The following is a 14,991-nucleotide window of genomic DNA, read 5'->3' on the forward strand; positions in this document are numbered from 1 at the left end:
CCGTGGGTAAAGATGATACTATAATTGCTCTATCGCTGTTGCGTTTTGTGGGTTTTCTGGATAGGCTAGGGTTGCCACCTGTGTCTGACAAAAATCCTGGACATTTTGACCATCCAATCGACCTTTTTGTTTGTAAGCAACGGCGCCTTTCGCACATCTAACCCAAGATAAAAACCATCATTCTAAGCGACAATTGTATAGCTAAAATTAGTAAGAATGACAATTTCTAGTTATTTGTTTAGTTAATTGCTTTATTTAATAGCAGACCTTTATTATTTTGTTATATTTAACAGTTTTTAGTTGTGGACACCTGGGGGCAGTATTGAGAAAAAAGGGGAATACATAATTAGGTTCTGCTTTTTTGCTTATGTGGAATAAACTTTCCTTTCTCTGTCTCTCCTTGTCCCACACACTCTCCGTCTCCACCTTATCATTTCTAATGAACCTCCAAGGTGCATGCCCCCACCACCACAACCCATGTTATGCTACGTCATTTTTGTAGAGCCAATAAGGCTGTGCATACGTTTATGGACGTAGGCACGCTTCAATTAAACTGAAATACACATTTTGGCGCATCATGTACAAAAAATCCGGGACATTCAGTGTCCAGGATTTTTATTTTATTTTCCTGGACAGACCATGAAAATCCTGGACAATCAGGAAAATCCTGGACAGGTGGCAACCCTTGCCAATGGGTTGCATATTATAGCCTACTCAAATGTCAGTAAACCAAGTAGGCCTTAATTAACTTACTTTCATAGCCTAGGCAGGTTAGCAACACCAGGTTGAAGTCAAAGTCAAAGTCAGCTTTATTGTCAATTTCTTCACATGTTCCAGACATACAAAGAGATCGAAATTACGTTTCTCACTATCCCACGGTGAAGACAAGACATATTTTACCAATTTAAGTCCACAGACAAACATAACATTCAAGTAAACAAAAAGTAAGTAAATAAGTAAATAAGAGGGCACATATAATAATGAAAAATAAGAGCAGCAAAATTTGGTTGAAATTGTGCATAGACAGTCAATAAAATACTAGTGCAAAGTCAGGCCAATAAAAGGCTTGGGTAGTTCTGTTTGACCTAAGTAAGAAAGAAAGTGGCATACTTGCATCTACTTGATACAGTAGATGCAAGTAAAAGGACACGGGAGGGAGAGGGGGACACCTGCGTGCAGACACACACACACACACACACATGCACACACACGCGCACACACACACAACATACAGGAACATCACTGAAATGCAACTAAGCTTGGCGCTACAATTATGATCAAAGGCCTATGCAATTATTTACAGAATTTAACGGACCTTTGTTCCTCCCGGTTCGCTCGTTCGGCCCTCTGATATGATTGCCATCTGGCGGTAGTGGTTTCTGGGCCTATAGGGGTCAAGTAGGAAGCCCAGCAAGTTCCAAAGTAGAAAAAACGTTTTTGAGATCCCTTAAAAAGTACATCTTTTACGTTTTTTTTTTTTTTAACCCATATTTTTTTTCCCATGTCATCCAGGGGGCTCTGTACCACTCAGATATCTTGAGTGTTCATTAGTTTACACAGAATTCACTAGAAGTCATTATTTAAGGGGTTATTTTTCAAAATGTTCTGCCCCCGGACCTCCCTAGCCTTCCTGTGTGTGACACTGGGCTAAGCTCCCAATGTTTCAAATGTCTGGCTCCACCCCTGCAGGGCTGGATCAGCTGAGACTAAATAAACTGATCTGCCCTGGTGAAGGTCTTTGTTCGCATTCTTTTAATTAAAGAAAAGAAAATGATCAAGTTCTCCTTTGAATACACTGCCTCTGCAGTCAAACAGACTAGTGAATTTTGAATGAATAAAGGTAAGGACATACAAAGGCCTTCATTCATAGACATAACATGTTTATTGGAACAGTTAATGTAATACGTCACAGCTTTATGTCCGAACAGTCATTTAGCAGTAAGCTAGCCTAATAGAACAAAGTGACTAAACCAGCATTTGATCTAAGGCAGTAAACATCTGTGTAACATTACAGTGACAAATCTATAAACACAACCATAAGTAAATTAACAGAGAAATCTGGTGAGTTTTCACATAGATCTCCGTTTCTCGAGGTTACTGAGTACTGTCGGTAAAAACTAAAATAATCGTTTTTACCGCTCGAGTAGCTACAGCCACCAGCTAATGCAGCAGGGCAGCTACAGCGCTACACTCTGGGGGCATGAACATGGGGCAGCTACAGTGCTGCACTCTGGGGGCATGAACATGGGGCAGCTACAGTGCTACACTCTGGGGGCATGAACATGGGGAAGCTACAGCGCTACACTCTGGGGGCATGTACATGGGAGCCCCCAGAGTGTAGCACTGTAGCTGCCTGGCTGCATTAGCTATTTGTCTGTAGCAACTTGAGCTAGTAAAACTGATTGTTTTTGTTTTTGTCATACCGACAGTACTCGGTGACCTTGAGAAATGGAGATCTATGAGAAAACTCAACTAAACGGGTGGCATTTGTGGTGAGAAAAAAAAAAGATGTACATGTTTTAAAGTCAGTTGGTAGTTTTCTGCTATCTATTAAGAGTGATAAACCTATTGCTTAAGACTTTGCAACTTTGCTTTGCAACTTTGTTTGCCCTTATCGGGTCTGAAGCTTTTGAGAAACCGAGACTCCCATCAGACGGATTCACATGGGAAAGAGCAGGTGCCCAGACGGATTCACATGGGGAAGAGCAGGTGCCCAGAAAAGGTGGTGAGATGGTTGTCGTTATCATACACCCAGGAGTTGGGCCAGAGCTTCACACACACCTCGTCGCCCTCTTCTAGAAGCAGAGATGTCCCGTTGGATGCGGAGACCCTGTCGCTCGGCTGCCGGCTCCATGCTGTCACAACGTGCTCTCCGTTTCTATGGAGACAGACTCCAGTACCAGTAGACCCGTGGCCTTGACCCAGAGCGAATACGGTGAATTGGTAGACGCCCTTGACCGGAGCTTTGAACACACCTGTGAAGAGAGAAACAGACATCAGAGCTACTGTATGACTGTATCAGACTCCGCAGTCTCACTAGAACAGACCAGACATCAGAGCTGCTGCTGTTTGAGACACAGCAGTATCACTAGACCACCAGAGCCTGGGGAGGCAGTGGCGTAGTGGCTAAGGAGCTGGGCTAGCATGCAGTACCCTGAAAAGTTGTGGGTTCAAGTCCCGGCTTCCATCGTTATGCCCTTGAGCAAGGCACTTAACCCTGCGTTATTCCCTTGAGCAATAACCCTAACCCTGCGTTATGCCCTTGAGCACTTAACCCAGCATTGCTCTGGTGAAAATGGCCCTGGTGATATAATTGACATATGTGATATTTATATTACATATTATATGACATTTGCATAAAAGTGTCTAAATGAATAAATGTAAATAGAGCAGACAGCTTAGTGACTGTATGAGACAATGCTATCGCTAAGAGCCTTACAGACACATCTGGGCCTGTATTCACATTAGGGGTGTAAAGGTACATGTATTCATATTGAACCGAAACGGACGTCACGGACTGGTTTAGACTGGTTTAGAAATAATTTAATAGCCAGAAATATGCCAGCCCTCCCCTAATAAATAAATATTTGGTTAACGGCGAGTGAATCCCAGTTGCAGCCGTGAGAAGAAATGGGACAAATTAAACATTCTGGTTTTCTCCGAAAGTGCAACGATGATAGACAGACATCATTTGGACAAAATATAGAGCATATTAACCTCCGTTGCTCAGCCAAATGCCTTCCTGTTACGTACTGTTATCACAGAGTTACAGGTGATAAACGATTTTTGATGGTCACAAGTTTACTTCATTAGCGTTTATTTTTTTGATTATTAAAGAGTGTTTTTCATTGAAAGGCTTGACTTCGTGCTTATTCAGAAGAGCATTTAGTGCTCTCCCCAATCCCAGACGTTCACATTGCATGTTTGTTTGTAATGGATGCAACCAGTGGCGCCGGCAGGCGTAATCCTGTACGCACTGCATACAATTTTTTTCTACAGCTTTATTTATGAAATCATTCAATATTAGCCTATAACAATAAAAAAAAAAACTTGTGTGACAACTAGCATATATTTCTTGACTCATGTGCAATCTGAATATTGGCATTATTCCGAATAAAACCGGAATATGGTGTGCATGGAAACCATACTATAAAATATGAAAACGTAGCATTGTCATGCCTTGGCCTGTGTGGCGTGGCTTTGCATGGGTCAATTCTGACGCTTAAAAACACAACGTTCCATTCAATTATAGGATAATAGCCTAAATCATTCAGTCATGAAAAGAAAACAACAGCAGCAGCTTAATATTTTTCAGGCGTTTAACCGTAGCGTTAAAAGACGACTGTTCTTAGCAGTGATGCTGACACTGACAGCAGTGAGAGATTGTCCTCACGGTCACGGTCTACACATGTTTAAAATGTTGAATTGTTTGCTTTCCTCTGTAGGCTTATTTTTAAAAAAAATAAAGCACTGTTTGGAACGTAGAGCAGAGGTTCTCAACCTTTTTGGGGCTAAGGCGTGTCATGACGAGTCGGGTTGGTGCGGGTGTTAAAAATCCTTGACTGCATAGGCTTATCATCTAAAAGTTTGGGACAACCAAAACAGCAGTGCAATGTATTTAGAGTGTTGTGAGCAAATTGTTATTGTTAGTAGGTTACCATAACTGTGTTTTTCTCTATCACAAATCGCGACATAAACTTGGTTTATTTTTTTATTCTTTCCCTTTTTCGTAGCCTGGCCTTGGCCTGCCTACATACTTCTGGTCGATTTCTTTTCCCTACAGTACTCTGTCTGGAATAGGTTGATTCGCGCTCGTTTACTTCGGCAGTTGGGCAGCCGACCAACCAGCAAACAGAGAGTATGTGCCTTCTTATTTACTCATTTATTGTTTACTTGAATGTTATGTTTGTCTGTGGACTTAATTGGTAAAATATGTCTTGTCTTCACCGTGGGATAGTGAGAAACGTAATTTCAATCTCTTTGTATGTCTGGGCATGTGAAGAAATTGACAATAAAGCTGACTTTGATCTATTATAGTCACGGTGCGTCTGAATAGAGGTGCGTATTTGCATTTGCACGAGTGTCCACTAAGTAGGGCGATATGGCTGAAAACTGTATCACAGTTTCATATCAGTCGATATCGATAATTATTGATTTTTTTTTTTTTTTTTTAATCTATTTCAGATAAGGACCAGAAGGGGAAAAAAGTTAAATTTAAACACTTAACTTAACCTTCCTCTGATTTGAATCACCTCAGTTATCAATCAAAGCAAACAGGGAAAAGAAATAGCAACACAATCATGAAAAACACTCAAATAAATAAATGTGCACATACTGTAAGTCTGTATGAGCAGCACTGGTTGAAGCCTGGAAATATTGTACACAAAGTAGCTTAATTTGCTAGTTTATCATAGTCTACTGGTTAGACTGTTCAGTTTCCCCACGTGTGTTTAAGTTTCAAATTAATACTTTTTCTCCTTGGGACAGGCCCGTTTGAGTCTTGGAAAATACTTTTCCATTTGCATTGGGATTGAGATGATTAGAATTTAGCAGTCAATTTGAATGCAACAGTTTTGAACAAATCCGTGCAGCGTGCTAATGATGCTAACCGGATTTAATAGCAATTTAGCCAGTCGTCTTGCACGATTGTGAATGTTTGGATTACATGTGCATGCTGAGGAGGGATGCGCCTGTTGAGAGGGAGAGAGAGAGAGAGTGCACGGGACAAGGACTCATTGAGAGTCTGTGTTGAGGTAGGCCTACTTCTATTGTCTACGCTGGTAGAGTTGCACATACTAGCTACAATGCAAGATATATTTATGGACAACGTAAGGCGGGAGGTGTGTGTTGCTTTTAATTATCAAATGTTCTATCGAACGCATTTTTGTTGATAACGATTACATGTCTATTGCGATACATATCGCTATCGTTTTATCGCCCAGCCCGACCACTAAGCATACAATGTTTATTTCAACCCTTTGTCCAACATAGCTAGAGGTGGCAGTGGTAAACATGATGCTAGTGTCTGTAATGGATGTGGTAAAGACAGCAGGGATGGTAAAAATAGGGCTCTGAAGAAGTACAATGTCACCTGAGATAGGAACATATTTATTAGTCTACTTTATGGTAGGCTTTAGTAGGCTTTGTGGTTATAGTAATAGTTTACTAATGTTGGTTTACATATGACTGTTTATCTTTTCATTTGTCATTTGGATGAAAAGACAAAAAAGAAAAAAATCTGCTCAAATAAGCTCAACATCCGGTATTTACTGAAAGGTGCATAATTTGAAGAGGTTGCCATCCATGCAGAAATGCTAATTTGCAGAAGAAATGCAGAAAAAATAATTCATGGTTAGACTACTGCAATGCACTTTTCACTGGTCTTCCCAAAAAACATCTAAAGAAATTGGCACTCATACAGAACTCTGCGGCTAGACTTTCAACTAAGACCAAGAAGAGAGAACACATCACCCCTGTGTTGGCTGAACTGTACTGGCTCCCTATTTCCTATAGAATTGATTTTAAGGTTATGTTAAGGCGAGACACTACAGGTGAATAGGGTAAAAATTTTAACAAGCAGATATCACTGAAACTTACCCAGTTGATTACTTACATTAATATGAGAAAAAAAAAATGTATTACAAGTTTTCTGTAATTTAATGGTTACATATGCAAATTAGGCATTATCTAATTAAATATGCGCTAATTTGCATACATTTTAAAGCAAGAAACCTGAGCATTGGATACAGCCAGGTTATCAAAATTACAGAGGGATTTATGAATATATACTTTAGTTATCCTGTAAATCAGAATATGATGTCAATAGCCCTAAAAAAATAAATTTTTGCCATGTTTTTAGGCATAAAATGTCATGTAAGTCAGGCTAGGAATAATATATCAACAAACCCCTCTGTAAAAATCTTCGAAATATAGTTAGGCATAAGTCTATAAAGTTTGGTGTATGTAAGTGCTTCTGAAGAGGAGTTTCCTTGCTCAGAGTGGGAGAGGAAACTCGTTTTGAGAAAACAGCCAATGAGATTCCGTTCTCAGCCTAGACTCGTCTTTGAACTTTCGCGATTGGTTGCTGATACAAAGGAAGTGTCCATATATGGATCACATAGCGTGATACTTTCTTGGAAAGCATGAGCTTTCCAACGGTACTACACACGATATGTTTTGGTCACAGTCGCGGGAGTGCATTCAAGGTTAGAATGATAACTTTCGCTGAATTTAGGATAAATATACAGGCGCGAGTAGACACAATATAATGAAATAAACACCTAAATGTATAAATCGGACTTTTTTGTTGTAGTAGTGTGATAGAATACATGCTAAGGTAACATACTAGCTCAAAATCTCGAAATTGACCAGTGCATGAAAAAACAATGTTTTCACCTGCCGTGTCTCGCCTTAATTACTTACAAAGCTCTGAATGGCATAGCACCTTCATATATCTCTGAGCTTTTAATATCTTATCAACCACAAAGGAAACTTAGATCATCCAATTCTAATCTTTTAATCGTACCCAAAGTGCTCCACAAGCAAAGTAAAGAAGCTGCTTTTATCCATTATGCCCCAAAACTATGGAACACCCTGCCTCTGTACATCAAGCAGGCGAGTTCAGTAAATATTTTTAAAAAAGATCTGAAAACATACCTGTACAGGAAAGCTTTTAGTTAACTCATCTTATCCTGTAGACTACTTTTTCAGATTATTCTACATCTGCTGCCCATTGGAGGGCGCAGCCAGCCAGAAGCAGATATTAAGTCAGGTTCTGCTCAAGGTTTCTTCCTGGAATATGGGAGTTTTTCCTTGCCACAGTTGCCATATGGCGTGCTTATGGGGGGTAAAGGGTTAAGGCTGCCAGTCTTATGACATGTTATTTTCTATATTTTTGATATGTTGCTGAGTGGATCATAAATGGCCCCAGCAATGAAGAAAAGTGATTGATAATGACTGACTGACTATTATTGTGTTAAATGCTTCAAATGTAAAGCACTTTGAGCTGCATTCCGTGTATGAAAGGTGCTATACAAATAAAGCTTATTATTATTATTATTATTATCCAGTGACATCATGATATGCAAATTAGATGAGAAAATCTACCCCCTTCACTTGTGATCATACTGAATGATTTTCACATTTACAGTAGGACTTTATCTCTGACCACTTTCGGCTAAAGGGTTAACCCTCACTTGTGTCCTGTTGTTTAAAACCGCTACTTTAGAATGTGTGCTGTTAACCCTCACTTGTGTCCTGTTAACCCTCATTTGTGTCCTGTTGTTTCAAAAACAGTGGAATCATCTTATAATTAAAGGACTGACCTTCAAGTTTATAGGTTTCTGGACCAGCAGAAGGGATTATTTGTGAATACAGCCCCTGATACGCTATTAAACGGCCATACAAGTGGGTTAGAAGTGGCCACACATCCTGCTTCAGGGCTTACTGGGACACATCACATCCTGCTTCAGGGCTTAAGCCTATTTTATGCTTCTGCGTTGAATTGATGGCATACCCCCGCAGACCCCTCTGCGTCGCCTTGAACCCCTCTCCGACCCCTCCGCCGTAGCTCGACGTGCAACTCCAAAAAATTGTAACTTCACGCCGAAGCGACGTAGACCGCTAGGGGTAGAATGCTAGTTCACTGACATAAGCTTTGCAAATAAACTCTTAAAAAATAAACGTTTTGAAATGAGCTCTTTGCCAATAAGCAGTACTTTGTGGGCAGTTGTGCTAAAGTTCGCCTGCTAACATAACTTAAACTGGCTGGTAGACACCTCAAATAACCTCAGACTTATTTGCTGGTTTACTGTGTTTATTTCTTGATACTTTGTACAAAATCTAAGCAAGAAAAGGCCTAACAAATAAGATTAATATTTTGGCACGACAGTCTATGGGGTTTGCCATTCTGAGTAGCAGAGCCTGTTTACATTCTCTGTGAGTAGGTTACCGTTTCGGTCATAGGCTACAGTCTTGTTTGGTTTTGGTGGTGTGTGATGCAAACACAGGCGACACCGAACGTTATGGCGGTGAAATGCACCGTGATGCAAAGCAACCTGACGCAGAACCATAAAATGGTCACGATGCCGTAGGAGTGCCGGCGTAGCTACGCTGTGGAATTGACGCAGAAGCATGTTGAGTCCTTTACTGGGACACATCACATCCTGCTTCAGGGCTTACTGGGACACAGACACATAGACATAATATACATAGACGCCGCATTGGCTGCTGGAAACGAGAAATGCGGCCGCCATCTTGGACCGGTCATAATCCTCGTTGCATTGCAGCAGAAGACACAAGATGACAGCACTGTGCAGCATGTTCCTTCTCAAATCGGGCGGACCATACTCGAGGGGATTTACTTTTCACAAGTAAGATTTAACATAACCGTACTATTGGTTGTATTTTGTGAATAGAATATTACCAGAGAGCTGAGAAGGAGCAATCTTTGATATTACTGTATGAAAATCGTAGCCATCTAGATAGGCTATGTTTACTCGGTGTTCACCCGGCTATGAACTGAGACTTGATAAGTCATATTCCATAACACTGACTTAGATTACAACTAACTGACACAAGAAGGCTATTGTAGAAATAAATCACACTAGATTTGGCCGGCGAATTTTACACAAGTGGCACAGACTAGCCTATTGGGCAATCGCTAGCTGCTACTTGTAGCATAAGTGTGTTGGTGGTAGCCTCACTATTTCCTGAATAAAGTAACTTTTTAATAGCTCAACTTCTTTATTTATCAAGTAGCTTAGCCAGACAAGCTACACTTTTCTTGTCATGTGAAATTAGCACAATTTAAAGTAGCTTCCTATGTAGTGAACTAGCCTACTGCTGTGTTTGTGTTAGGCTACTAATACATTTGACTGGGTGGTAGTTTTGTGTAGTGTTTTATTCATGGCAGAGTAACTGATAGTTTAGCTCACTAAAATTTCAAGTAGCTTGCCCAACACTGTATTATTCACATGTCATTTACCCTGACAAGAATAAGATGCCTCTCAAATTCCTTTTCATTCATTTATTTATTATTTTGTATCTCTCCAGAACAACTGCCTTGTTCAAGAAGACTGTGAATGAACTGAGCGGTCTCCTCACACCCCTGGAACTGAGGAAGGTGCAGCTCTTCATTGCAGTACTGCAGGGCATCTGCTACACTGTGACTGAATGTTTGATTTATGAGCTCCACCTTCATCACCTGCATTCGCCACTCTGTGTCCCATTTTTCCCATCGTCTGGTTGACTCAGTCCTATTTTATGGAGTACCCAGTTTACTATGCCATCTTATTTGCCCACCTGCTGTCTGAAGCACTTTTGTTCTCAGCCAAAGTGTACCCTTAATTTTAGCAAGGTGGGAACATACAAAATGACATGTACCAGTTGTCGAAATCATAGAACCAACTGCATGGCCGGTAACTCTGTCTCACTGAGCCTGTGAAGACACTCCCTGATTCTTTACTGATTGCAATGAGCGGGTTGATTTTAGCAGTTTCTAAAATGTTCCTTTTATTTAATCTCTTCATTGGGGCTGGAACCTTTCTGTGAACTGTAAATAACAGATGCTGTTGATGAACCCATTGACACTGTTCAAGTGACAAGTCACCTTTTTGTCTTGAATTGATGAACTGTTACACTTACTATGCCAAACCAATGTCTGTTTTTTAAGGATCAGAAACAAACTTACAAACTTGCACTTTACAATATTTATGGAACTTGTCTAACAAATGCTGTTGATATTGAACCCAGTTACTCCATTTCCTTTATGCCACACCAATGTCTGTTCATCACTTTATTTTTGATGGCACTGAACTGAAAATGTTAATGGATTTTTTTTCTGTAATTTTAACTCATTAAAACTTGTATCAAACCAGTTTTTGTCTATGCTGTCAAAGCGTGGACTAGTTATGTTCCCAGTTTTTATATTGGATGTCATCACTTTATAATATATCATATATCAGAATATTCTATTACTGTTAAGCCCACTATGAATATTAAAATATACACAACCATGTTTCCTGTATCATACAGCTTTTCTACTGGGAGGTTTACAACTTATTCTGAGTCAATTTACCCAAGTTTGTCACTAAACCACATAGGCCTACTTGGAATACCCCTCAGATGTCTGAATGGCACTGATCTCACTTAAATGTTTATGGAACCTTTCTGTGGACTGTGAATAATGCTGTTGATGGAACTTTTCTGTCAACTGTGAACTATATTTAACTCATTAAACTTGTATCAAACTAGTTTTGTCTATGCTGTTAAACATGGATTATGTTCCCAGTTTTGATATCGGACGTCAGGTCACTTTATATCATATATCAGAATATTCTATTACTGTTAAACCCACTATGAATATTAAAATACGCTAAATCATGTGTCCTGTATCATAGCTACATGTATGACCTTTGCAGCAAAAAAAAAAGCGTGAGAATCTGTTCGGTATTCAGTGAGATATGATTAATTAAGCGCGCTGACAGCTCATCTCACCGGCCAAACAGATTACACTGAGTGGAGTGGATGACCGGTCCAAGATGGCGGCTCCAAATCTCGTCAGCGCTAGTAAGGAGTAGCGGTCGATGCGGCGTCTATGTATATTATGTCTATGCACAGACAGCTGAGAGTGCCATCACATGATGAGATCTCATAGGCAGGAAATGCCATCACATGATGAGATCTCATAGGCAGGAAATGACTCAGTGGGAAAATGATAGAAATGCTTTGAAAATGCAATAAAATCAACAATGCAACATCTACCAGTGAGGTCATCTTACCACCATACTGTAGTGTTGGTTACCAGTGAGGTCATCTTACCGCCATACTGTAGTGCCACCAATGTTGGTTACTACATTCTCCAAATCCTCGATTCAATTTAATTTTCAAATTTTAAAGTCACGATTTGATTTGAGTTTCGATCTTTTTTCATTATTACTATTAATGTTTTCCTATGCTACTTACTTTTTTTGGCCTTTTCCTTTTCTGTTTTTGGGGGGGGGCTTTTATTTTAAAACCGCTTTTTATTTTGAAACTGTTCCAACCACGAGGTTGTAATGTAAACACAGAATGATAATTTGATTGTTTCAGCTCACTCCAAAGAGACCCAAGGTTAGTGTTCATGGAATATGTACTTATCAATGTGCATTTTAAGCCTTAAAGTAATTTGTAACTAGATCATCTTTTCACTTGCTAAATTGAGTAGGCTAAGTTAGCGTTAATTGACGTGAATGAACGACAAAATACTTCCACACCGGTGATTTCAGAGTAGCAAGAGGGGTTTCGATTTCGGTAGGTTGATGTATAAGTATAAGTATATATACTCTTTTGATCCCATGGGGGAAATTTGGTCTCTGCATTTATCCCAATCCGTAAATTAGTGAAACACACTCAGCACACAGTGTACACACAGTGAGGTGAAGCACACACAAATCCTGACGCAGTGAGGGAGTAGTGAGGGGTTAGGTGCCTTGCTCAAGGGCACTTCAGCCGCTTCCTACTGGTCGGGGTTCGAACCGGCAACCCTCCGGTTACAAGTCCGAAGCGCTAACCAGTAGGCCACAGCTTCCCCCTAAATTTTTACATTTAATTTTTTTTATTTTAACTGGCTGCAGCCTAAAATTAGAGGAGTTGACTGGGCAGTTCAGCACGTGCGTTTGTGCGTCTTGGCCATATACTGTAAAAAATAGGTTGGCATAGGCTACATGCTGGATGTGACATTGGGGGTGTGGCTTCATCATCGATTCTACTTTTGAGTTCAAAGTTTGAGATTGAGATGTAATTTCGATCGATTTCGAAATAAAATAGAAGTAGTGACACCCCTATTACTACATGTGAGTAGACTGGTATAGCTCTACTAGCCTACCTGTGTTGGGGTTGTAGGCGCCACCGATATTGGTTATAACATGCTGATAGATGAGAGTGCTTTCTTCTTCATCAGGCCCCATGCTCCCAGCATCACCTAGCTCTCGCAGGGAGGCGGAGAAAGACACCCTCCTCTCCTCTTGCTCCTTCTTCAGCTCCTTCAGCACGGCAGCCTGTTCGGCCTGCTTCTCCTTCAGCTCCTTAATAATGCCTCTCTGGTCCTCCACTGTCTTCTCACTAGCTCGCAGTCTGACCTCCAAAGAGGTCACAGTCTCCTCAAGAGCTAAGGACACACAGCAACACACCATCTAGTGTCAGCTGACATTGACTCATTGTGCATACATATGATGTCTTGTCCTCCGTAATGCAGCTGAGGAGTTCTAACAAAAAACATAATACCAAATATTTATAGTCAGACACTGCAAGGTGTTAAAGCCCAAGACTGCATGGTCTCACTCAAGTAGTTGTGTGACTCACCAAGTGACATCATGGTAGAATCAGAATGGACAGTGTCAGGGGAATCCACAGAAATATGCTCTCTGGACTGGATGTAGAACACACAGACAGACAGGCAGACAAGAGTAGAGAAGTAATGTGCATGAAACATTGATTTGATGGCAGGTGCATTTTTTGTGCCATGTCATGCTGCCTTGGCAGAACAGCGCTTGCGAGACCAGAGAAATTATTTTCTGCATGGTCAAAAGACTAGATGTCTGATAGTGCCATATCATCTGCAGAAGGATTTCAGTCTACAAGGGATACTATCAAAAATTGTTGGCATTCTTGGCCTACTGGTTAGGGAATCCGACTTGTGGCTGAAGCGTGGCCGGTTCGATACCTGACGGATAGGAAAAACTGTGGGTGGGGGGAGCCAGGATTAAGGCTGCCCACTGCTCCTCGGGTGCGGTGCCAGGATTAACGCTGCCCACTGCTCCTTGGGTGCAGTGCCAGGTTTAAGGCTGCCCACTGCTCCGGGTGTGTGTGGGTGTTTGAATGTGTGTAAACTGTGTTGTACACTACCCCCGGATGGGTAAAATGCAGAGAACAAATTCCTTGTATATGCAAGTATACTTAGGCAATAAATCAGATATGAGTCTTCATATTATCAGAAATAAGACCGGGGTCTTCAACACCACCACTAGGATTAACAGAGGATTGCCATAATTTGCATAATTGTACCATATATTGGGGTTTAAAAGCCATTGTTAATTCTATAATTAAACTTCCTGTGATTCTTGCTTAGAATTAGGATTTCAAGGTTTTTTCATTGATTTCTATATGAAGCCAAGGTTTCCACTGCAAAGTCTGAACTGAACTCAAATATATGCAAGGTCACAGAAGGTTTCTGAATGGCAAGTAATTCTAAACCATAATTTTCAAGAATGTTAAAATGATGGCATATTCACAATAAAGCCATTCAGTCAATAGAGTAATTTATAATTGCTTTAGAAGGGAACATTACCAGCCCTGTGCACAATAAAGGCTGAGTCAAAGGCTGGGATCACTACCAGCAGAGAAGCAGGCCTGATAGCAGGCATGATAGCTAACTACTCCCTGGAAATTAAATGTAAATATGTAGAGACCTTTAAACTACAAGCTAATGAACACATATCATCATGTTATCTTTTTAATCAATGAATTCCTAAACTTTGAAAGCTGTAACTGCATATTGTTATGTCAATCAGTATACTTCCATAGGCTAAACATAGAAGTGTTAAAAAGCATTCGAAAGCTGTAACTACACATTCAGAGGAGATTCAACAGTTCTACATCCACTTACATCTAGACTAAACCTGTTCCCTAATTTCATATTGCAGTATAACTTACTTCTGGTAATTCATATTGCAGTAACGTTAGAACAGTAGAACCTACCTCTGTGAGCGTCTCTTCAGCCAGTGGACAGTAGAGTTGTGCATCAACGTTCCAGAGGGAGGTGCTTTTGTATCGGACCGTTAGTCAGCATCTTTTATCTCAGCGGGCATACCCCCACTGCCTCAAACACACACACACCCTCCTCATCCCCAGCCAGACCCAGTAGCAGTGCTGCACTGCAGAGGAACATGTGCTGACTATTGTCCTACCCCTAACACTTAGTCATGAGTGCGCGTATGGATTTGTACATACAGC

The 14,991-nt window shown here is 40.6% G+C and overlaps 1 protein-coding gene across 1 annotated transcript; it reads right to left on the minus strand.

Annotated features, from left to right (window-relative positions):
* Positions 1–2,378: 2,378 nt before the first annotated feature.
* On the minus strand, positions 2,379–14,812 carry LOC125298051 (complement C1q-like protein 2). Its single transcript, XM_048248694.1, has 4 exons — positions 14,737–14,812; positions 13,342–13,408; positions 12,866–13,147; positions 2,379–2,975 (listed from the first exon to the last, which is right to left on the minus strand). The coding sequence occupies exons 2-4, from the start codon at positions 13,352–13,354 to the stop codon at positions 2,692–2,694; spliced, it is 579 nt and encodes a 192-aa protein (XP_048104651.1). The 5' UTR covers positions 13,355–13,408; positions 14,737–14,812; the 3' UTR covers positions 2,379–2,691.
* Between the last annotated feature and the right edge of the window lie 179 nt (positions 14,813–14,991).

The sequence above is a fragment of the Alosa alosa genome, chromosome 7 (genome assembly GCF_017589495.1).
Source record: "Alosa alosa isolate M-15738 ecotype Scorff River chromosome 7, AALO_Geno_1.1, whole genome shotgun sequence".
Lineage (NCBI taxonomy): Eukaryota > Metazoa > Chordata > Actinopteri > Clupeiformes > Clupeidae > Alosa > Alosa alosa.

Excerpts from the sequence above, each read along its gene's own strand:
- LOC125298051 (XM_048248694.1), bottom strand. Across the intron at positions 2,976-12,865 it reads CGCCTACAACCCCAACACAG|GTGTGTTCAAAGCTCCGGTC; the intron begins GTAGGCTAGTAG and ends CTCTCTTCACAG.